The sequence below is a fragment of the Pelodiscus sinensis genome, chromosome 3 (assembly GCF_049634645.1).
Source record: "Pelodiscus sinensis isolate JC-2024 chromosome 3, ASM4963464v1, whole genome shotgun sequence".
In the NCBI taxonomy this organism is placed as follows: Eukaryota; Metazoa; Chordata; order Testudines; family Trionychidae; genus Pelodiscus; species Pelodiscus sinensis.
Window position 1 is genome coordinate 4,814,466 of NC_134713.1, and position 19,218 is coordinate 4,833,683.

Here is a 19,218-nt window from a genome sequence, read left to right on the forward strand (position 1 = left end):
TGTCTGTCTTGTGGTGAATACCACCACCCCGTGTTGCATGGGGGCTGGACGACCACAGGAAGGAGTATTTACAGGTCCCCACATCAGCATCGTGAACCCAGGCTGTTAGCTTCAAAACACAACTTGTAGCAAAGAACAAATGCTAAAACCTGCTCCAGAAAATACCAGTGTGTAAATCTGTGTCAGCCCTTTCCCTTTTTCTCTGGTATATTAACTTCCATAGACTTTTGAATTGTACAAAGGGGTGAATCCACATTTGTCTCCAGATTCCTGAACTCTCTTTTTAAAGTAAAAATCCCATGTCGCCGCAGCAACAGAATGGCTTTTGTTAAAACCGCTTTCCCCTACATCCCCACCTAGCTAACCTTGATAGGTCAGATTCTGATCTGTTACATAGGTTTGAATCCATTGCAGTCAGTAAGTTACTGTGCGTTGAGATCGCTTTAACAGAGAGGACAATCTGACCCAGTAAGGCTGTGGTTCTCAACTGGTGGTCCATGGTGACGTTTTCGGTGGTCCACAGGAACATTGTCCAAAGTCACACGGCATGAGCAGGTGCCGCCGTTAGGCTGTTTTACACCGTGTTCACAAGCACGTGGCACGTCATCCATAATGTCACCTAGGACGCAACCGCGTTGTGTTGCCAGTAACTTCCGTCCGAGGCTCTGGGGATCAGTGTAGCTGCCACCATCGTGCTGAGTGGTTGCTGTGTCGTTTGTCCTGTGCTACATGTGCTGGAGGCGGTCCATGAACATTTTTTGATTGGCTTGGTGGTCTGTGGACTGAAATGAGTTGAGAACCACTGCTAAGGACTTTTAGGTATAAATGAGATTTACACTGAGTAGAGCCTCTCTGTTCAAATGGTTTTTAACTCTCCCATAGCACCAGGCTAAGGCTGCTCTCCAGAGTTCTGTGGGAGCATTTTCACACTGTTTCGTTCATCTGCTCCTTTGAGCATCTGCAGGTCTCTTTAAAAAGGTAGCTGACTGGAAATTGGCGAGGCATTGTCTGTTCACAGAAGAGTGGGAACGGGGGGGTGGAAAACATATTCTGGCGCAAATAGATAAATTTAAACAGTAGCCTCTGAGCAAACAGTGTGACTCCAGTTTAATAGTTTAATTACCATTTGAAGAATGGTGCATTGCTCATGACTTCAGCAGCAGGCTGATTGAAGGAGGGCTGTTTGTTTTTAAAATACTCTTCTATTGTAAAGCTCATTGGTGCAAGGACCAGTGCTACCTGAATGTGTGTGTGCACCGTCTAGCACAAGGGGGCCCTGACCTTGGATGGGGGTCTCTAGCATTGTCACAGCCCTCACTGAAGTCCCCCTCTTGCTCACTCGCAGCCTGTTGTGTCTCTTCGTCTGGGTGGCTCAGGGGGTGCATCTAGACTACGTTCTTCTTTCGAGAGGAGATATGCAAAAGTGGTGCTAATTTGTATATATTCTTCCAATCGCTTTTTCAGAAGAACTCCCCTTTTTCGAAAGAACCCTTCTTCCTTAAAAAATGAGGTATACAGGGTTCTTTCGAAAAAGGGGGGTTCTTTTGAAAAAACCCTGTCTAAACTGCTTTCACTTTTGAAAAAAACACTTTCGAAAAAGCGATCAGAAGAAAATATGCAAATTAATGCCAAATTAATGTTTTGAAAGAATAACGTAGTCTTGATGTGCTCAGGCTGTGCTCTGACTTGATTCCCTGTCCTTCTAAAAGGAAGAGTGGGAGCTGTAAGGTGCAGCGTCTCTCAGACCTGTCTCCATTGGATCTTATCCCTTCGGCATAAACTTTCCTGTGTGCTCTCTTGGTGAGACCAAGAATTGTTCCACTTGCAGAAGATGGGATGAATGGGGAAAGTATTGGAATGAAATTTACCACTTAGCAGCTGGGTCTAACAAATCGTTATTCAGGGAGAATACTAGTAAGTACCGCTCAGTAACTCACAAGTGGGAAGCAATCAGAATGCCCGTTCTGCTGTCCCCTCCAGCCGGGGGCAGTAGACTACTTTAGCTGATAACTTTTTGTTATCTCTCTTTTTACATATCATAGAATCCTAGGGCGGGAAGAGACCTCGGGAGTCATCGAGTCCAGCCCCCTGCCTAAAGCAGGACCAACCCCAATGAAATCATCCCAGCCAGGGCTGTGTCAAGCCGAGACTTAAAAACCTCTAGGGATGGAGATTCCACCCCCTCCCTAGGGAACCCAGCCCAGTGCTTCACCACCCTCTTAGTGAAATAGTTTTTCCTAATATGTAACCTAGACCTCCCCCATGCAGTAGCCTGTCATTTCTGCGAACTCTCCTCCCCTGTCAGGACAGGTTTCTCCATGTTCAAACAAGCTTCTTCTAGCTTTGTGTTTACTTTGACTTTTATCTTCCCTACAAACATGATTACTCTGCCGTTTCTTACCCATGTGCAACACTACATATGAGCTGAGCGGTAAAACTGTTAAATCACAGCAGGCTTAGTTCTTTCACTGTCAACAGAAGTGAAGTTGCCTAAAAAATTAGGCATAAACAGTTGGGAAGGATGCTAACTTTATATTGATGCAACTTACTAGGTTGAAACATTGTGTGAAGATTATCTTGCGTGGTACTGGAGAGTAGCTTCGCCCTGTGCTTATCCGATTTTGGGAGCCACTATTCTGACACTTTATGAGTGGGTGGGAAAGTGGAACTGATTGGCCAGTAAGCAGCCTTTAAAAGTGCTACAAAAGGCTCATTTTATCCTCACTCATTGGATGGCCCCTCCTTGCCTTCTGTGGGATTCTGTCTGTGAAGTGAAGGTAGTGCATGGCCTCAACTGAAATCCAGTGACTGTTTTAGCCGAGAGAGGACTATGTGAAGATTTAGGATTTGGCCCCAAGCCCATATGCTCTCATTTTCCATGCCAACAACTATGGTTTGGCCATCAGCAGTGTTTGATCTGCCAGATCCTGTTCAGTTGTGGAAAATACAATCCTGAGTGAGAGAGTCAGCAGCAGTGTTTGCTAAGAAGTTACTCCCATTACAGGAACTTACATTGCCATCTACATGTAAAAATCACAGTTGTTGTTCAAAGTTCAAAGATGACTGTGGCGTCACTGATTGGTTTGGTTTCTGTGAACACAGGAGTAGCTGATCAGGCCAAGTTGAGCTTTGAACTGTCTATGCCACACTCAAGAAGAGATGCTGCTGTAGGTTACTTGATTAACAGTAGACATGCTGCCGTTGTGAGATTTGCATTGCTGGTGCTTCTGTTCTGCCTCAGCAACTCTCCTCTGCTCATAGACTGTAGCTCCAGTATGGATGAGACTTCACCAGGTAGAACAATCATGCACGTCTGGCATTGTCCACTGTTGGCACACAGGATACTGGGCTAAATGGACCTTTGGTCTGACTCAGAATGGCCATTCTCAGATTCTCAAGAGCAAGATCTTCCCAATCAGTAACTGCTGAAACACTTCAAAGATAACATGAGGGAGTCTTTCAAACATTTCTTCTGGACTCCCTGAATGCGCTTTCCCTCCTTTGGTTCTTGATAAAAGATCTTTGGCAGTTGCTCATCTGCCGTTCTGGTGACATGGTTTGGCCATATCATCTGTGATTGCATCAACGGAGCATAGGTGCTTGGAATTCCTGCCCATATGAGAACTTCAGGATCTGGAACTTTGTCTTGCCATCTGGCACTCATCAGCTTCTTTGGACAGCCAATGTGAAAGTGATGTAGCTTCATTGCATGGCCTCTGTACATCCTCTAGATTTCATGTGCATACATCAGAGTTGGCAACACATTGGTTTTATAGATCATCAGTTTTATTTGTTGACTAATGCCTCTGCATTCCCACATATTTGCATGTAGTGTGCCAAAGGCCACACTTGCTTTGGCAATTCTGATATTGGTTTCATCCATGGGAGCTGCATGTGATAGTGTAGTGCTGAGGTTGGTGAACTTGCCCAGTGCCTGAAGGCTTTGGCCATCCTCTCTGATAGGAGATTCTATGTAAAGCTTTCCTGGTGCAGACCGGTACATCTCGTCTGTCTTCTGGATGTTGGTTGTAAGACCAACATTGTCACAAGCTGAAGAGAAATAGTTTATACTCTGCTGCATGTCAGCCTCAGATTTGGCATTCAGGAAACGGTCATCATCAAACGGAGGATCAGGATCAGTCACTTCCTGTATCTTCATCTTTGCCTCCAGTCTCCTCAGGTTGAAAAGCTTGCCATCAATCTGGTATCTGATGCCAGTTTCGCTTTCACCATCACGAAAGGCGTCTGTAATCACAACAGAAAACATGCTGATTAGGGTTGGGACCAATGCACAGCTGTGCTTGACTCCATGGGTGACTGGGAATGATTCAGGTGACTCACCATCACCCATAACTCAAGCAAACATGCCATCATGGAATTGCCGAACTATTGCAATGAATGTTTTTGGGCAGCCGAATTTTGCCTTTATTTTCCAAGGGCCCTCTCAACTCTGTGAAATGCCTTTGTCAATAATGAAACTTCCAAAAACAAATTTCCATGCCATTCTCTTACTTGGTGGGACTGCATTCCAGTGCAGCACTGACAATTTTAATCTTTTATAGGTTGACATTTTTAGTAAAAATTAAAACTGAAGCAGACCAAATCACAAAAGTAAAGCGTGTAAAACTAACCCAGCTAAAAACCGCAGCAAGCCACACTCAAACCTGCCTCCTCCCAATCTAAATATTGATAACAGTAATCCCCAGTGCTATCATAATATTGATTCTTCCTAGAAGTGTGTACATGAAAGGAAATCAGAACACCACCAGCATTTTAATGTTATTAATACCACTCCGTGATCTTCTTCAAGAGATGTCCCTGTGGTTTCTCTGTTCCAGGTGTTGGCATGTCCCTGTGCCTTCACTCAGAGAATTTTGCAGCATTGCCATTCGGGACGTGCCTTCCTCGCACATTGCTGGTGTTTAAAGTGTAGGTTGAACCTCTATGATCCACCAACATCTTTGGTCCGGCATGTTTTGATCTAGCCAGATGTCCATTTATCATGGATGTGGCCAAGTTTCCCACAGTTCCATAAAGTTTGTTTACAGCCACCAATCCTAGTTTGCAGTGTCCTTTGCTGTTTTTTAGCTCTAAATTATTCCTAAATGTCGTCTAAGAGCCCAGTCAGCTGTGGAAGTGTTGGTAATGCTCTTAGACAATATTGGCCTCCTGTGGTTCAGCAAATTCTCTGTTTCAGCACTGATCAGATCCAGAGGGTGCCAGATTAGAGAGGTTCAACCTGTATCACACACACAGCCCAGAGCCCTTAGTTCCTTTTCTACCTTTCCCAGCCTGAGATGGAGTACCCAATTCTGATAAAATCCTTCCCCTTGTAGATAAAGCATAGTTATTTAGTTCTAGTATTCATACATAGAGCAGTTTCCATTCGCTCACCCCTGTTAATTATTTTTTCTTTTGCTTCCCCAGTAGAGGACTCTTACTGTTAACAACATGCCCAGTTCACTGGGTTTTAAGAGATGCCCTCTAGATAAAGACAGTAAGACGGTGGATCTTTTTGGATGTAAAGTGTATACATCATCTATGCTGCAATTCTGAGTCTTGACCTACATGGCATTATTTGTCAAGCATGGCCACAAAAATTATAGAAAGCTTCTGGACTTTGCTAATGCCATCTCTGACAACAGGAAACAGCAGTTTAAATCTCTGATCAAAGAGGGACAGACAGTTGTACGCACCACACTCTAGGCCTCTCTTGACACTGCTGACAGCAGCTAGATCCACCGCTGTTGTCATGCACTGAACCTCAGGGTTCAACTCCACAACGTCTCCCAGGGAGCTGCGGAATACTGTGCAAGACCTCCCTTTCAACAGCTACAAGTTGTTCGCCTCCAAAATGAATGAGGTATTGCATGTCATGAAAGCCTCGTGCCCCACCATGGTCCCTCAGCACCCACATACCGGCCATGAGAAGATACCAATTTAGATATCAGTCTTACCAGGGGACTTCTTGTTCTCAACAACAGTGGAGACCCTATGACCAACAATGACACAGACAGAGGCCACAACATCAGCCCTCCCCATTGTCATCATTGGCGCCCCAGCCACTGCCTTCCAGTAAGCAAAATGTGAAGGTCTGGTCAAGGGTCTAGAAGTTCTTTCCCACTCTAGAGCTTTTACCTCCTGCCCATCTATTTTCAGTCCACCTACTTGCATTCTACCAGGATTGGTTGACTTTCAGCACTGACAAATGGGCCTCGGATGCCTTTAGATTGGCCTATACTATCCCTTGCTATCATGCACACCTCTAATATGGCCCTGCCAAGCAGGATATCTGTACTAGCCTCACCTGTTCCACCACTCCTATCATCTTATTGGTGCACTGCTACTCAGTCACCTGGAGTGGCACAAAGAAGAGAAAGTTATTTTACTCTCATGAGCAGGAGCTGAGGTTCTTTGGATGCGTGTCCCTGTGGGTACTCCATTATTCACCCTCCTCCCCTTTGCTTCGGAGTTATGTTTGCTCTGTGGCCGCAAGGAGGGCCGTGGGTCATGCTTGCGTTCCTTTAATCAGCAACAGTGTGCAAAGCAGGCTCTACACAAGCACGACCCAGACAGGCACGGCTGCAAAACTCTCTGAGTGAAGACACCGGGACGCACCAGCACCTGGAGTGGACCACCTGCAACAAGACCATCCCTACCAGAACACAAAATACACAGCTGTGTAGGGTACCACAATTTTGGGGCACCAAATTGCCCCAAACTTCGTGGTGCCTTTGGCATCTGTGTGCTTCATATGCAGAGTTACAGTCTCTGACGACCAGCCCCATCCCCTGTCCAGCTCCTCCCCGCACGCACACGCCCCAAGCTACATCCAGCAGAATCATGCCTAGGGGCGTGCAGAGCCCAGGACAACCCATCTGCTCTGCCCCCACCACGCCGTCTCTTGGTTGCCACTCCACTCCATCCCCTAAGGCCATGCCTCTTCCTGTCCCTGCTCTGCCCCCACTTCACTCCTTGCCCCAAGTCTCTTCCTCTGAGCAGTGTCCCTGGGGAACTAACAGGGGAGCTGGAGCCTCCTACAACAGCGGCTGCATAGGGTACCAGAAGTGCTAGGGACGGGGCTGACCCACAGGGACACTGCACTCAAAGAACCCCCATCACTGCACTGGTGAGTAACTTTCTCTTCTCTATCAGTGTTTTCATGGCTTCCACAATGATAGCCATTAGGGATGCCAAGGTGCAGTTGATTACACAATTAACCGACAAGCCTGGGCTTATTGGTTAATCCTTTCGACTACTCTCACTCTCCTCCCCTCTCCTCCCCTCCTCCTGCAGTGGGGGGACGGAGGTGGGCGCTAATACACATGGGGAGGCTTTTAAGCCGGGTCCCTTCATGTGCTGGCTTCTGTGGAGCTGTCTCTCCCCCACCCCCTGGCCGCTTCCCACAGAGGCAGCAGTATGGAGGGGGGACAGGAGGGAGCTGATGCACGGAGGAGCTGGCTTAAAAGCCAGCTGTGTATGAGCACCAGCCCCCGTGGAGCCACTTGCCCACCCCCCGCGCTGCTGCCTCTGATAGAGAAGACAACAGCGGGGAGGGGGAAGGGCAGGTGGGAGCTGGTACACATGAGAAGCGGCTTTCAGGACAGCTCCCTGTGCATATCAGCTCCCACAGAGCCTCCTGCCCCCATGTTGCTGCCTCTTTATCAAAGGCTTGAGGGGGGAACAGGAACGAGCCAGTGCTCGCAGGGCCCCGGCAGCACCGGTTTCCATGTGTCCCCTCCTCCCCCCATAAATGTGTAATCCCTAACATTTCCAGCAGTTACACATTTACGCAAATGCCCAATAGCATCCCCAATAGCCATGGCATTAGGGTAGAAATGAGGGGTAGAATTTTCCTTCTTGTTGCATTTCTGCATGCGATGTAATAACCTTCTGTTCGGGTTGTTGGCCTTCAGTTCTCAGAATAGGTAACTCTTGATAAATGGAAGATGAGGCGGTAGCGTTCAGAAAGCAAAAGTGAATGCCTGTGGCAGAGAGCTGTTGACTGCTAATGGCTACCGTACTGCCCAACAGCTGGGAAGAGCAGAGTGCTTCAGAGACAGAAGAGGCACTCTCAGAACTTCCATGCAAGTCAGCTGCTTTGATTTAAGAATCTCTTCCTTCACGGCATTTGTCATTTTCATTGTGTTCTTTGTTACAGTCAGTTCTGTATTGATTCCACAGTGCAAAGGGGCAGAGAGCCAAAGTGCCTTCGATCATTTCAAAGAGCAGTGCGCTATACCTCTGCAAGCGTTGCTATTGTTATAGCTGAGGCTGAATAGGAAGCTGCCAGCGTACTGCTCTCCTTTTACGTTTTGCCACCTGTGTGAGTGTGTATTGTGTGTCTGTGGAAAACATCGATCCATCCCTTTTTGAGCCAGCTGTTCTGAAACGCCATCATAGCATGGGCCACATCTGAGGAGTGACACTGGGTAAGGTTTTCCGAAATGTTTCAATGCTGACCTAACTGCTGCCCCTGGAGAAAGTGGCAAAATGCCCGTTCCTTTGCTGGGAGTGGGGTCAGGCCAATGCCAATTGCCTCTGGAAATCCTACACATTGCCTCTGCTCGAAATTGTACGGATCGCGGCCTCTACCGCTTGCAATCACATAACATCCTTGCGACAAGGATGCAGTTACCTCCATAGGGAAGCATATAGTACCCACACCTTTCGCTGTGGAGAGGTAATATGGTACGTCCATGTAAAATAGTCCCATGCTCCTTTTCCAAACTCTGCCATGGACTTGCCGGGTGATCTGTAGCCAGGCATTTGACCCTTCTGGGCCTGCATTGGGAGCAAGCCCCATCTCGGTGTAATGCATAGAATCATAGAATACTAGGACTGGAAGGGACCTCGAGAGGTCATCAAGTCCAGTCCCCTGCCCTCATGGCAGGACCAAATACTGTCTAGACCATCCCTGATAGACATTTATCTAACCTGCTCTTAAATATCTCCAGAGATGGGGATTCCACAACCTCCCTAGGCAATTTACTCCAGTGTTTGACCACCCTGACGGTTAGGAACTGTTTCCTAATGTCCAACCTAAACCTCCCTTGCTGCAGTTTAAGCCCATTGCTTCTTGTTCTATTCCCAGAGGCCAAGATGAACAAGTTTCTCTCTCCTCTTTATGACACCCTTGTTTTCTCCCTCCTCCTTATGACATGGCACTTCTCCTCCTGTTTTTCAGGTGTGAAAACAGTGTGTGGCAGTAGCAGGACAGCCTGTTACCTTGCTGTACATGTACCAGGCATTGGCTGGGTTCTCCGGGCCAAAGAGTTCTGCTCTCAGCTAGGCACAGAGATGAGTGGCTGAAGTTTCAAGGGAGTTTAGCGCCCTCGATGAAGTCCTCTAAATCTGTCGTGTTGTGGGTGCCGAACAGAGGACTAGGATCAGATGAGAGAAATCTAGTAGAGGCTCTACCCACGGGGCGGCTGCGTGATGCTGCGTGGGACGTGGGGGGGCAGCTGTGGGAAGATAGTGGAGTAGGGCTCTGCTCCTCCAGTCAGTGGTTGTGCTCGCTTTTAGTTAGCTCTCTACCATCCGGAGTCCCAGCAGCTTCTGAGTCCCAAGGACACTGGTCGCCATCTTGGGCTGGCTAGGAGTTTGCAGCTTTTCCCTCCCATCCAGGCCATGATGGAGAACTGCAGTGCCCTCTGCTGGGGCTGCCTTTGGAAACGAAGTGGAAAAGTCAGCAGATGCAGCATGTAAATACCCATTGGCTCAGGGCTGTTTCCGGCAGGGAGCCCAGAACATCTGGGCCCCAAGAATGGCCTTGGGTTCTAGTTTGCTGGTGCAAGTCCAGGCATTTACTGCTGACCTCAAAATGCTTTTTGGCTTGGGCCCAGCATAGCTCTTTTTCTGGGCCTGGCTCGCCAGCATGTGACCGTCGAGAGGCTTGTGCTCAGAGACACTGAATTTGTGTGTGTAGAGGCTGCTGGCCAATGCCCCGCCTCTGGAATTTATTTCCCTAACTTCCATGGGATGGCAGGTCCTGAGTCAGCCTGCCCACTCTGCAAGGTCTGTCCGCGTGTTCAGATTTCCCCTGCTGAGATGTGCTGGGGAGGGGGAGTTCCAGAGTGAATGGGGACATCTCTTTGTACAGTGAGAATAGGTTTGGTGTGCATATGAGTATGTAGGTGCTGTGTAAAATTGCACCTGGGGCCAGAGACATATTTGTAAAACTGATATTTACCATGAATGAGAGAGCTTCAAAGCCAATTAGCTTATTTTGTTTGGCTTGGAACTTGTTGGAGCTTGTTGCTATTTTTTATTGGCTCCTGACAGGCAGGGGCTAGAAAGAGGTGAGGCAGGGGTAACGGAGGAGAGAGTTCAGGAGCGCACAGTGAGTTCCCTACCGTTCTAGACTGCATGCTGGGAGGACCTAGTCGCGTAGAGTGTTGGGGTTCTGTTAGGGGTGGGCTTGATTTGAAATGGGATTAGCTTGTGTACTGGTGATTGTGAAAGTTGGGGGGCTGATTTACAGCGTAAGCATGAAAGTTGGCAACAGTCTGCCAGAGGCTAGAGGGTGACTGAAATTTGCTCCTCGTCGTCACTTCCTAGTTGCCCACCTTCTGCAAACCTGTGCACCCACAGTGCTGGCCAAGGAGCATGTGTTGCCACATCCTCTCTTCAAAACCCCATGGGCAAGGCGTGTTTGAGAGGTTGCTGTGACAAATTCAACCTCTGAGTGAAAACAAAAAGCCACAGAAGCACTTACACGCGCTGTAACGATCTGACTCCACACAAATGAGACTTCCCCGGCAGACTCTACAATCCACTCACTTAAGAACCTGGCTGTAAAACTGATTTTGATTTTTTCAGTGTCCGGGATGTGAACAAACAGCATAATCCCTGCCAAACTAGACGTAGAGTCCTAGTAATCAGAGGTGTTAGTAGCGTAGCTAACGCTTTTGAAAATGCAAGTGTTTCTCTGACTATATCTACTGTACTGTATCACATAAAAGTTGCCGCTGAATGCACCCCCTTCCCCCATCTGCACTTCTGAGAACAACACAAAAGTCAATAGCTCTGAGACCCGAAGGGGAGAGAGACAAGGAGGGGAAATGCCAGGGTCTGGAGGAGTGCTCTGTCACTGCACCCTGCTCTGTGTTTCCAGTTCATTAGTTCCATTAAAAACATCCGGCTGCCAATTTAAATCGCAGCTGGATTCACTGAATTCAGAGCTTATCACTTGCTAAACAAAATCCTTTGTTTGCTTCAGCTTGCAGATTCACTGGTGCCCTTGGAGATTAAGCCCGGCATTTCCTTAGCAACAGTTTCTGCCGTGCTGCATACCAAAGACAACAAGCATGTGCTTCAGGTACAGTGTGACGGGGATTGGCGGAAACTCTCTTGGCATCTGGGTGCCAGCCCTTCCCATTTGGCGAGCACCGGTGCCCACACTGCAGCAGATGCAGTTGGATGCTCTCGCCGAGTATGCCTGAGCGAGGCTGGACTCCTTGGGGAGTTATAATTGGAACGGAAAGTGGGCTGCATGTCAATCTCTGTGCTGCTTTCATTGGCGGGGCGCCTCGCTGAGACACAAGGAGGCGTGGGGGGATTCATAAGGAAAGGCCACAGATGACAGGAGTGTCTGTCCCTAGTACAGCTACTGGAGTGACAGCATGCAGCCTTTCACAGCTGGTGGTCATGGAGTAGAAGACGGATGGCCCTCAATCCTGAGGGGAGACCTCCATCCCCTAAGCAAACAAAATGCTCTGTTCTCCGAGGGGCAGACGTGCCCCACAGCACAGGGGTGGGCAATAATTTTCGATGGGAGGCCACTCTAAGAATTTGGTAAGGGGTCAGGGGCTGCACTTGTCTACAATATTAATGGAGGGAGGGACGGAATCTGAGATTGGGATGTAATAGTGGAGTCGATTTACCGATACACACAAGCTTATCGGTTAATGCTATAGACTACACGCATTTCCCCCATCCCCACTAGTCAATGTTTTAGCAGGCTGGCCAGCAGCTCGGCCCAGTCCTGGCTCACGCCGGGCCCAGGACCTACCCCTGCTGCAGGTCTGCATTTAAGTGTATTAGGAGCTGGGCGGGCAGGCAGCCTGGCTCCATTCCAGCTTGTGGCGGGTCCGAGAGCTCAGACCCGCCCCGGACAGGGGCTGCTGCCACCCCAGGGCAACAGGCAGCCGGTCCACAAGCAGAGCTGGTTTTTAAACTCTCTCTCTTCATGGATCAGCTCCCTCCTGGCACCATGCGCTGCTGCCTCTGATAGAGAAGCAACAGCACAGGGTGGCAGGGGGCTCTTCGGGAGTGGGGCTGGAGCGCCCTGGCTGCCGACCCCACCCGGGGACTATAGAATAGTCGAGTAACCGATCAGAATTCACAATGAACCGATATTTAACATCCCTAGTTTGGGTATAGGAGGGAGCTCTGCATAAGGGACTGGGGAGTTGGAGGAGGTTTGGGTTCAGGAAAGGGTTCTGATCTGGGGCATGGAGGGAGTTTGGGTGCAGAGGGGGTTGTGAGGGCAGGGGTTGGGGTCTAGGAGGGGATGGGGTGCCAGGTGCAGGCTCTGGCTGGGAGGTACTTACCTTGGCCACACACGCTGCTCAGAGCAGCTGGCTGCTGGGGCCAGCGTGTCTCTGCACAACGTGCCCCTTGTGGGGAGCAGGGGCAGCGGGTCTCCATGTGCTGCACATGCCCACAAGCATCTGGCAGCTCCCATTGGCCATTTTCTGGCTAATAGGAGGCTCCGAGGATGGTGCTGGGGGTGGAGGCAGGCCACAGAGGACCCCTCCCCCACTCGAAGGGCACGCCATTCAGAGACGCACACACAGGGTGTGGAAGCCGGATCCAAATGGCCGGCGGGTTGGAATCCAGCCCACGAGCTGCCCTGGCTCAGACGCAAAGTGAGGTTCTCCAGCGCTCCGCTGGGGGGAGGATCCTTCCCCGTGCGCCCGACGAAGCAGGAGCTCTGCAGCTCGCGCAGCACTGCCTGGTAGGGGCAGTGTCTAGGACAGCGGCTTTCTGTCCTTGGAAGAAAATTGCTGATGCTTGTGCCCTCCCATCCGTACATCTTGTGTCTGGAGCGCAGGCTCCAGGGTGGGGCCCGGGCTTGAGGGTGTGGAAGGTGAAGGATTTGCCTGGGGGTGTGGGCTCTGGGACTGAGCCAGAGATGAGGGGCTTGGAGGAAGGCGGGGGGTGGGGCAGAGGGGTTCAGTAGGTGGGCGGGGTCTCTGGGCTGGGGTTTCAGGGGTGCAGGTTTTGGGATGGAACCGGGGATGAGGTGTTTAGGGTGCAGGAGGGGTTTCTGAGTTTGGAGGGGCTCAGGGCTGGGACAGGGGATTGCAGGGGCATAGGCTGACCTCCAGCAACGCCTGGTGAGGCAGTGGGATGGTGAGGCAGGCCGCCTGCCTGCCTGGCACAGGGGACCACACCCTGGAAGTGGCCAGCAGGAGGTCCAGCTCCACAGCCTGCCCCCGCCTCAAACTCTGGCTCCACACTCCCATTGGCTGGTTCCTGGCTTGTCGCCAGGCCTTGCCGAGCTCAAATGGGCGGCGCTCCTGTTGGGCTTGGTTTGCAAAGGGACTGGCTTTGTCCTGTTGCTTAGTTTGCTTGTTGGCTAGTGAGAGTTGGCTACTTGCCTCCACCTAGGAGCCGGGCCTGCTGCTAGCTGCTTCCTGGAAACTGCCTTAGCACCCTGCTGCTCACCTGGTCGCCCTGCAGCAAGGCGACCCAGCCCCTGACTTTCCACGGACTTTGGAATTCGCTGCTCTAGTGGATCTGTGAAGTGGCAGGTCCTGTCCCTAAGCCAGCCTGACTCTGTGCAGAGGTGTGCCGGGACCCTGTGCAGCTCTGCTCCATGAGGTTCTGGGATGGGCACCCCTACGAATGCTGCACAAATCCCACCTCTCTCTGTGCTAGAGGCTGTCCTACAGCATGTCCAAAAACACCTGCCAGGAGGGTCTAGATATACCTCATCCTGCCTCAGCACGAGGGGCTGGATGAGGCGACTTGAGGCCCCTTCCAGCCGTACATCTCTGTGATCCTCTGTATGACTGATCTGTCCCCTCCACACAGCTTGGTAGTCTAGCTGCTGCTTTTATCACAGCCTCACACCAGTTTCCATTATTTTGTCATTTTATTTCAAAGGCCCAGCAGTGCAATTATGACTGTAACTGCAGGAACACAAACAATTCCTCTCGGAGTAGAGCGTTAAGGAAACCCCTATGACAACCAGTTCCTGTTTCTCTGCCTCCTCCCGCTAGAGCGCAGTAGGAGGCCCAACACCCACACCCCCATCCTCAGAGCCCAGCCACACCCCCCACCCACCAAAGCACTCCTACCCCCTTCTCACCAGAGCCCATTAATTTCTGCACAAGTTCTGCATGTGCAGTGGTACAGAATTCCCCCAGGCATAAAGATTGGTGCAGCCTCCTCCTCCCTACTGACCCCCTGTATAAAGGTTCGGACATTGAGAGAGCTTATTCCCCTGCTCCCCGGAGAGTGTTCTGGAGCTGTGTGTGGTAAACCCTTCGATCCTGACCCGACACTCGCTCATGCAGGAGTAACATTACACATGGGAGTAGGCCCAGAGACTCTTTGCCCTGGTACAGTTACTCAGGAGATTAGGACTTCAGCAGGCAACCAGCCGTGACTTTCTACCCGAGCTGATGGTAACCCCCAGCACAAGGTGACAGACATAGCAGAGGAGTCTGCTGTACTGAGACAGAGCTGTGCGGCACAGACAGTTGCTGCAAGCAAACATGGTCCATGCAGACTCTCTTGCCACCCTTCTCCTAATGCTCCTTGTGGTCAGAGCATGGACAATTCTCCCCAACTCCTTCTTATCTAGGGGCAGAGTCTGCTAGGGCAAAGGGCAAAGAGTGTACTGTGATGTCCCCTGCATCAACTCCATCTTCACTTCCCAAAGACCCAAGTCTGCCGATAAAGTCTGTTCTGAGTCGCCATTTAAGGCTCCCACTAGTACTGCTCGCTGATGCCCTTGCACACTTCCCCTGGTCCCTCACCCACACACGTCTGTGCGAATCAACAGAAGTTGGGCCCTAGCTCTTTGCCGAGTAACTTTGCTGCCCTCTGAGTTCCTCCTGCTCATCTCCCCCCTTCCAGCCTGAGAAAAGATCAGCAGCTCGGGCTACTCTGCATCCCCCTCCGATCCTGGTAGAAGGGCATTTTGGCTGCTCTGTTCCCTTCCTCCCCTACAGAGGAGGAGCTGGCTGCTTCCCAGCATGACTCTGCTCACATAGCTGGGCAAACTTTCTAACTCCCCCAGACGATCCTTTCCCAAGGCCTGCCTGTGCAAGATCCTTCCCTGCCATCCCTACAGATCAGTGTTTCTCAAAGCGATCCGAGAGAGCGGCCAATGGGCCCGCTCCGGTTTGTTTATTTACCAGGGCCGGAGCCTCGCAGCTCCCGTTGGCTCTGGCTGGCTGTTCACAGCCATGGGGAGCTGCGGGAAATGGGGTGGCCCAGGCTGCTGTGTCCCGTGGCTCCCCTGCGCTGCCAATGTCAAATCAGAGGCAACGGGAGCCTGGAGGCTCCGTGGCAGCGGCGCCGGTAAATAATCAAACCGGAGCGGGCCCATTAGCGGCTTTCTCAGTGTGGGTCTGCGGATCACTTTGAGAAACGCTGATCTAGATTTCTGGCTTCTGCGATGCCAGGTAGCAGCAAGTTACAGACATCGTTAAAAGCCAGAACACTCAGCAACTAGCTCCTCCCGCTGGCTTCGCCAGGGCAGCCTGACTTGTGTGTGTCTTCTAGGTTGGGGAAAGCCCCATTTTGGCTTGCACAGCACAGCAAATGGTACAGGTGCCAAATCAATAATAATGGTATAAACCTCGAGGCCTGCATCTGCAAGAGCAGGTGTTCAGCAGGTTCTGCACATCGGGCTCCCCTAAAGCATCTAGGCTGGGCACCCAGAACAGCTAATAGCTTCCGATGATCCTGGGAGGGCAGGCAAGGGAGCCCGGCGTCCGTTTCATCCTTTTCCCATCAGAGCTCTCACACAGGTTACTCCTGCTGTCATAAACTGGTCTGTTGCTCTGCCTTCTTGCCTTTAGCCCCCTCCAAAACCCGCACAGCCCCTGGCCAGCAAGAAGAGAAAGCGGGTGAGTGACGACGCGCCAGAATGCAAACCTTTAAAGCCGTTGCTGAGTGGCTCCATTCCCATGGACCAGTTTGTGCAGGCCCTGGAGAAGGTAATAACAGACGTTTCCTGTAATACGGGAGGGGCAGGTGGACTTTCCCAGAGCCCAGGAAGCTGCTGTGGTGCAGGAAAGGGGATTATCTGAGGTGGTCCAAAGGGGCATAAAAAGACACAACAGAGTGAAGAGATCATAGCTACTCTGTGTGGGGCAGGAGTGGGATTCTGCTGCCTACAAAGTATCTTCCCCAGGAAAGCATTGGAAGCCCCATTTCATTAGTCATTTTAAAACTGCGTTGCACAAATCACTCCAGGATGCCTCTACAAGGCGCCATCTCGTTCTCGGGATAGGCTCAGTGGCCTGTCATTCCTGTTCTGCTCTTCTGTCATTGTACAAATAACTTTGCCCTGCATCAAAATGTAAACCTTTCCTGGACCCTGGCATTGTGCTCTGGAAACCTCAGGAATGGTGTCTAGCCAAATGGGGTCACCAATGAAATTAGGGGTCACCAAATGAATTATTTGATAGCAGGTTTAAAAAGGAAGTTTTTCGTCACACAGTACACTGCCAACCTGTGGAACTCCTTGCCAAAGGCTCTTTTGAAGGGCAGGACTGTAACAGGGTTCAAAAATGAGAGAGAAATTCATGGTGGATAGGTCCATCAATGGCTGTTAGAAAGGATAAGCAGGAATGGTGTCCCTAGCCTCTGTTTGTCAGAAACTGGGAATGGGTAACCAGGGAGGGCTCACTTGATGATTCCCTGGTCTGCTCATTCTTTCTGTGGCACCTGGCATTGGCCACTGTTGGAAGACAAGATACTGGGCTAGATGACCTTTGGTCTGACCCCAATATGGCCATTCTTATGTTCTTACGAGTTTGGCATAACTTCACACAGCCCCAGAAGTGAGCCCCACTAACACAGGGCTTTTTAAACTGAAAGCCTTAAATAGTGAAGGAAGCCTCATGGCAATGCATGGTATATATCAGCTTCTGCTTTCTGAGGCCTGGAGGGGAAAAAAATCTATCAACTGAACTAAGGAGTAATTAAAGTTACTGCATGTACTCCTTGGATCCACGCCTGAAAGAGCCAGGTGGTCAGCTGTTGGAGGAGGGGAGAAGTTGTTTATGGTGATATTTACCCAGCAGTTCAATGAACAGAAGAACAGAGCTACACTGGTAGAGAAGGGAGCAGTGTCAAGGGTTAGAGTCAGAGTTTTATTCCTACACCTGTCGCTGGTGTATGGTCCTAAGTCACTTTGGCCAACATTTTCAGAAGGGCTGATTAACTTTGGGTGCCTTTCTTTTTGGCTGTCTCGTGATTCTTAGGGGCCGGATTCCCCTCTTTCTCCCCCCTTCTCCCCCACACCGAGGCTGCTGAATGCTCACAACTGCTTTGGAAGTCAAGGAAATAGCATGTCCTCCATGCCTCTTATGTTCGAGCCTTAGCTGTCAAAGCTGGGCACCCACAATGAATTGCCATTTCTGCCAATGTTGGCTTTCATCTCCCTGAACCACAATTTCTCCATCTATATAATGGGGATAATACTTAGGCAGTGGCTGCACTGCACCTTTGTTGGTAAAACTGTTGTCAGGCCCAGATGTGAAAAAACTCCAGGACCGACAAAAGTGTTACTGAAAAAAGCACCAGTGAGGACAGCACTTTCAGTGGGAGACTCCCCCCACAAAGGAACCACCACTCACTGGGGGTGGTTTTATTTAATAGACAGGACAGCTCTCCTACCGACAAAGAGGGCTACACCGCGCACCTTACAGCCGTGTCGCAGAGTAGACAATAGCTTGGTGTTTATCATAGGAATCTGTGGGCTTATAACTAATGCTTACAAAACAGTTTGCTACTTACAGTAGCTTTCAATCCCCTGTCTTTTCGGTGTTATAAAATTGAAGCACCGATCTGTGTCTTTTATGGCCCTTAAACCATCTCCCTCCCCCAATATTTCACTGTCACTCCATAAATGTGTGTGTGTTCTTTCTCTCCCACCACCCCCTGCAGCATGGTTTCAGTGACGTGAAGGTGGAGGATACAGCCAAGGGACACATTGTGCTCCTGCAGGAGGCAGAAACCCTCATTCAGATAGAAGAGGATTCAACGCACATCATCTGTGACAATGACGAAACGCTGCGGGTCAAACTGCGGGACCTGGTTCTCAAATTCCTTCAGAAATTCTAGCGCTTCCCGGCGGAGATCCTGCCCACCTCTCCTGAATAAGGAAAGCAAAGCAGGCCTAGGAGGCAACCAGACTCCAGAGCAAATGTAACAGCTTCCCTGGGGGAGATGCAGAGAGCACCTCGGATTCAACAACAGCCAGAAAACCTCTCCTGTGTGAGCAAAAGGGGGACTGCTTTCTATATCAGTTTAACCAACTTTTTGCAATCTTTCCAACCAATTCCCTTGCTCTGAATTTGGGCTCAGAGCCCCTCTATCCGAATTTCAAAATAAAACCAACATGTTTTTATCGAGGTGAAAATGCTACTTGGAAGCAGACATCTGTCCCGGGTTCCCGGTAACACCACGGGCCCTGAGCATCGGCCTGGCAAGCTCATTGCAGAAGTCTGCCCGTGTGGCGGTCAGAACTGAACCAGGGCAGAAGTGGAGGGGCAGCCATTTTGAGACTTGGCTTTTTACCACTTTTGCCTGTTACGTTTGCGCTGAGGAGCTAGTTAATCCAGTCGGTTGCGTTTTCTGATCCGCGCTGCCATCGCACAGCGCAGTCGTTTTCATTCCCAGCGCTGGCATGGGGAGGGGGATATTACTTTTCCTTTAAGGCCAAGATTAAAAAAAATAGGTGCCTAAAGCCCGTCTCTTGTGTATGAAGTTTGGCACTACCCTTCTTCCCCTCCAGCCCTGCCCCCGCCACTAAAGGACCAGTGCAACAAATTTGATGCAGCTTATGTTGAAGTCAGTGGTTGTTCAGAGATGGGAGGGGGCTGCTAGGGACTGGGTGCAGGCAGGGGGTGGTTAGGGGTTGTGTGCAGACATGGGTAGGTCAGGGTACAGGCCAGGGAGTTGCTAGGGGCTGGGTGCAGGCTGGGGGATTGCTAAGGGTGGGTGCAGGCAGGGGATGGCTAGGGG

At 50.4% G+C, this 19,218-nt stretch overlaps 1 protein-coding gene across 5 annotated transcripts in view; it reads left to right on the forward strand.

The window, feature by feature from the left end:
- Window positions 1–18,940, forward strand: part of INTS9 (integrator complex subunit 9) — a 92,625-nt gene extending 73,685 nt beyond the window's left edge. For all 5 annotated transcript variants that reach the window (XM_075923266.1, XM_075923268.1, XM_075923264.1 and 2 more), the window contains exons 15-17: window positions 11,222–11,320; window positions 16,044–16,181; window positions 18,139–18,940. In XM_075923266.1, coding sequence (XP_075779381.1) covers window positions 11,222–11,320; window positions 16,044–16,181; window positions 18,139–18,315 — 414 coding nt within the window. In that variant the 3' untranslated portion in view covers window positions 18,316–18,940. The remainder of the gene's footprint in view (window positions 1–11,221; window positions 11,321–16,043; window positions 16,182–18,138) is intronic.
- Window positions 18,941–19,218: the final 278 nt, after the last annotated feature.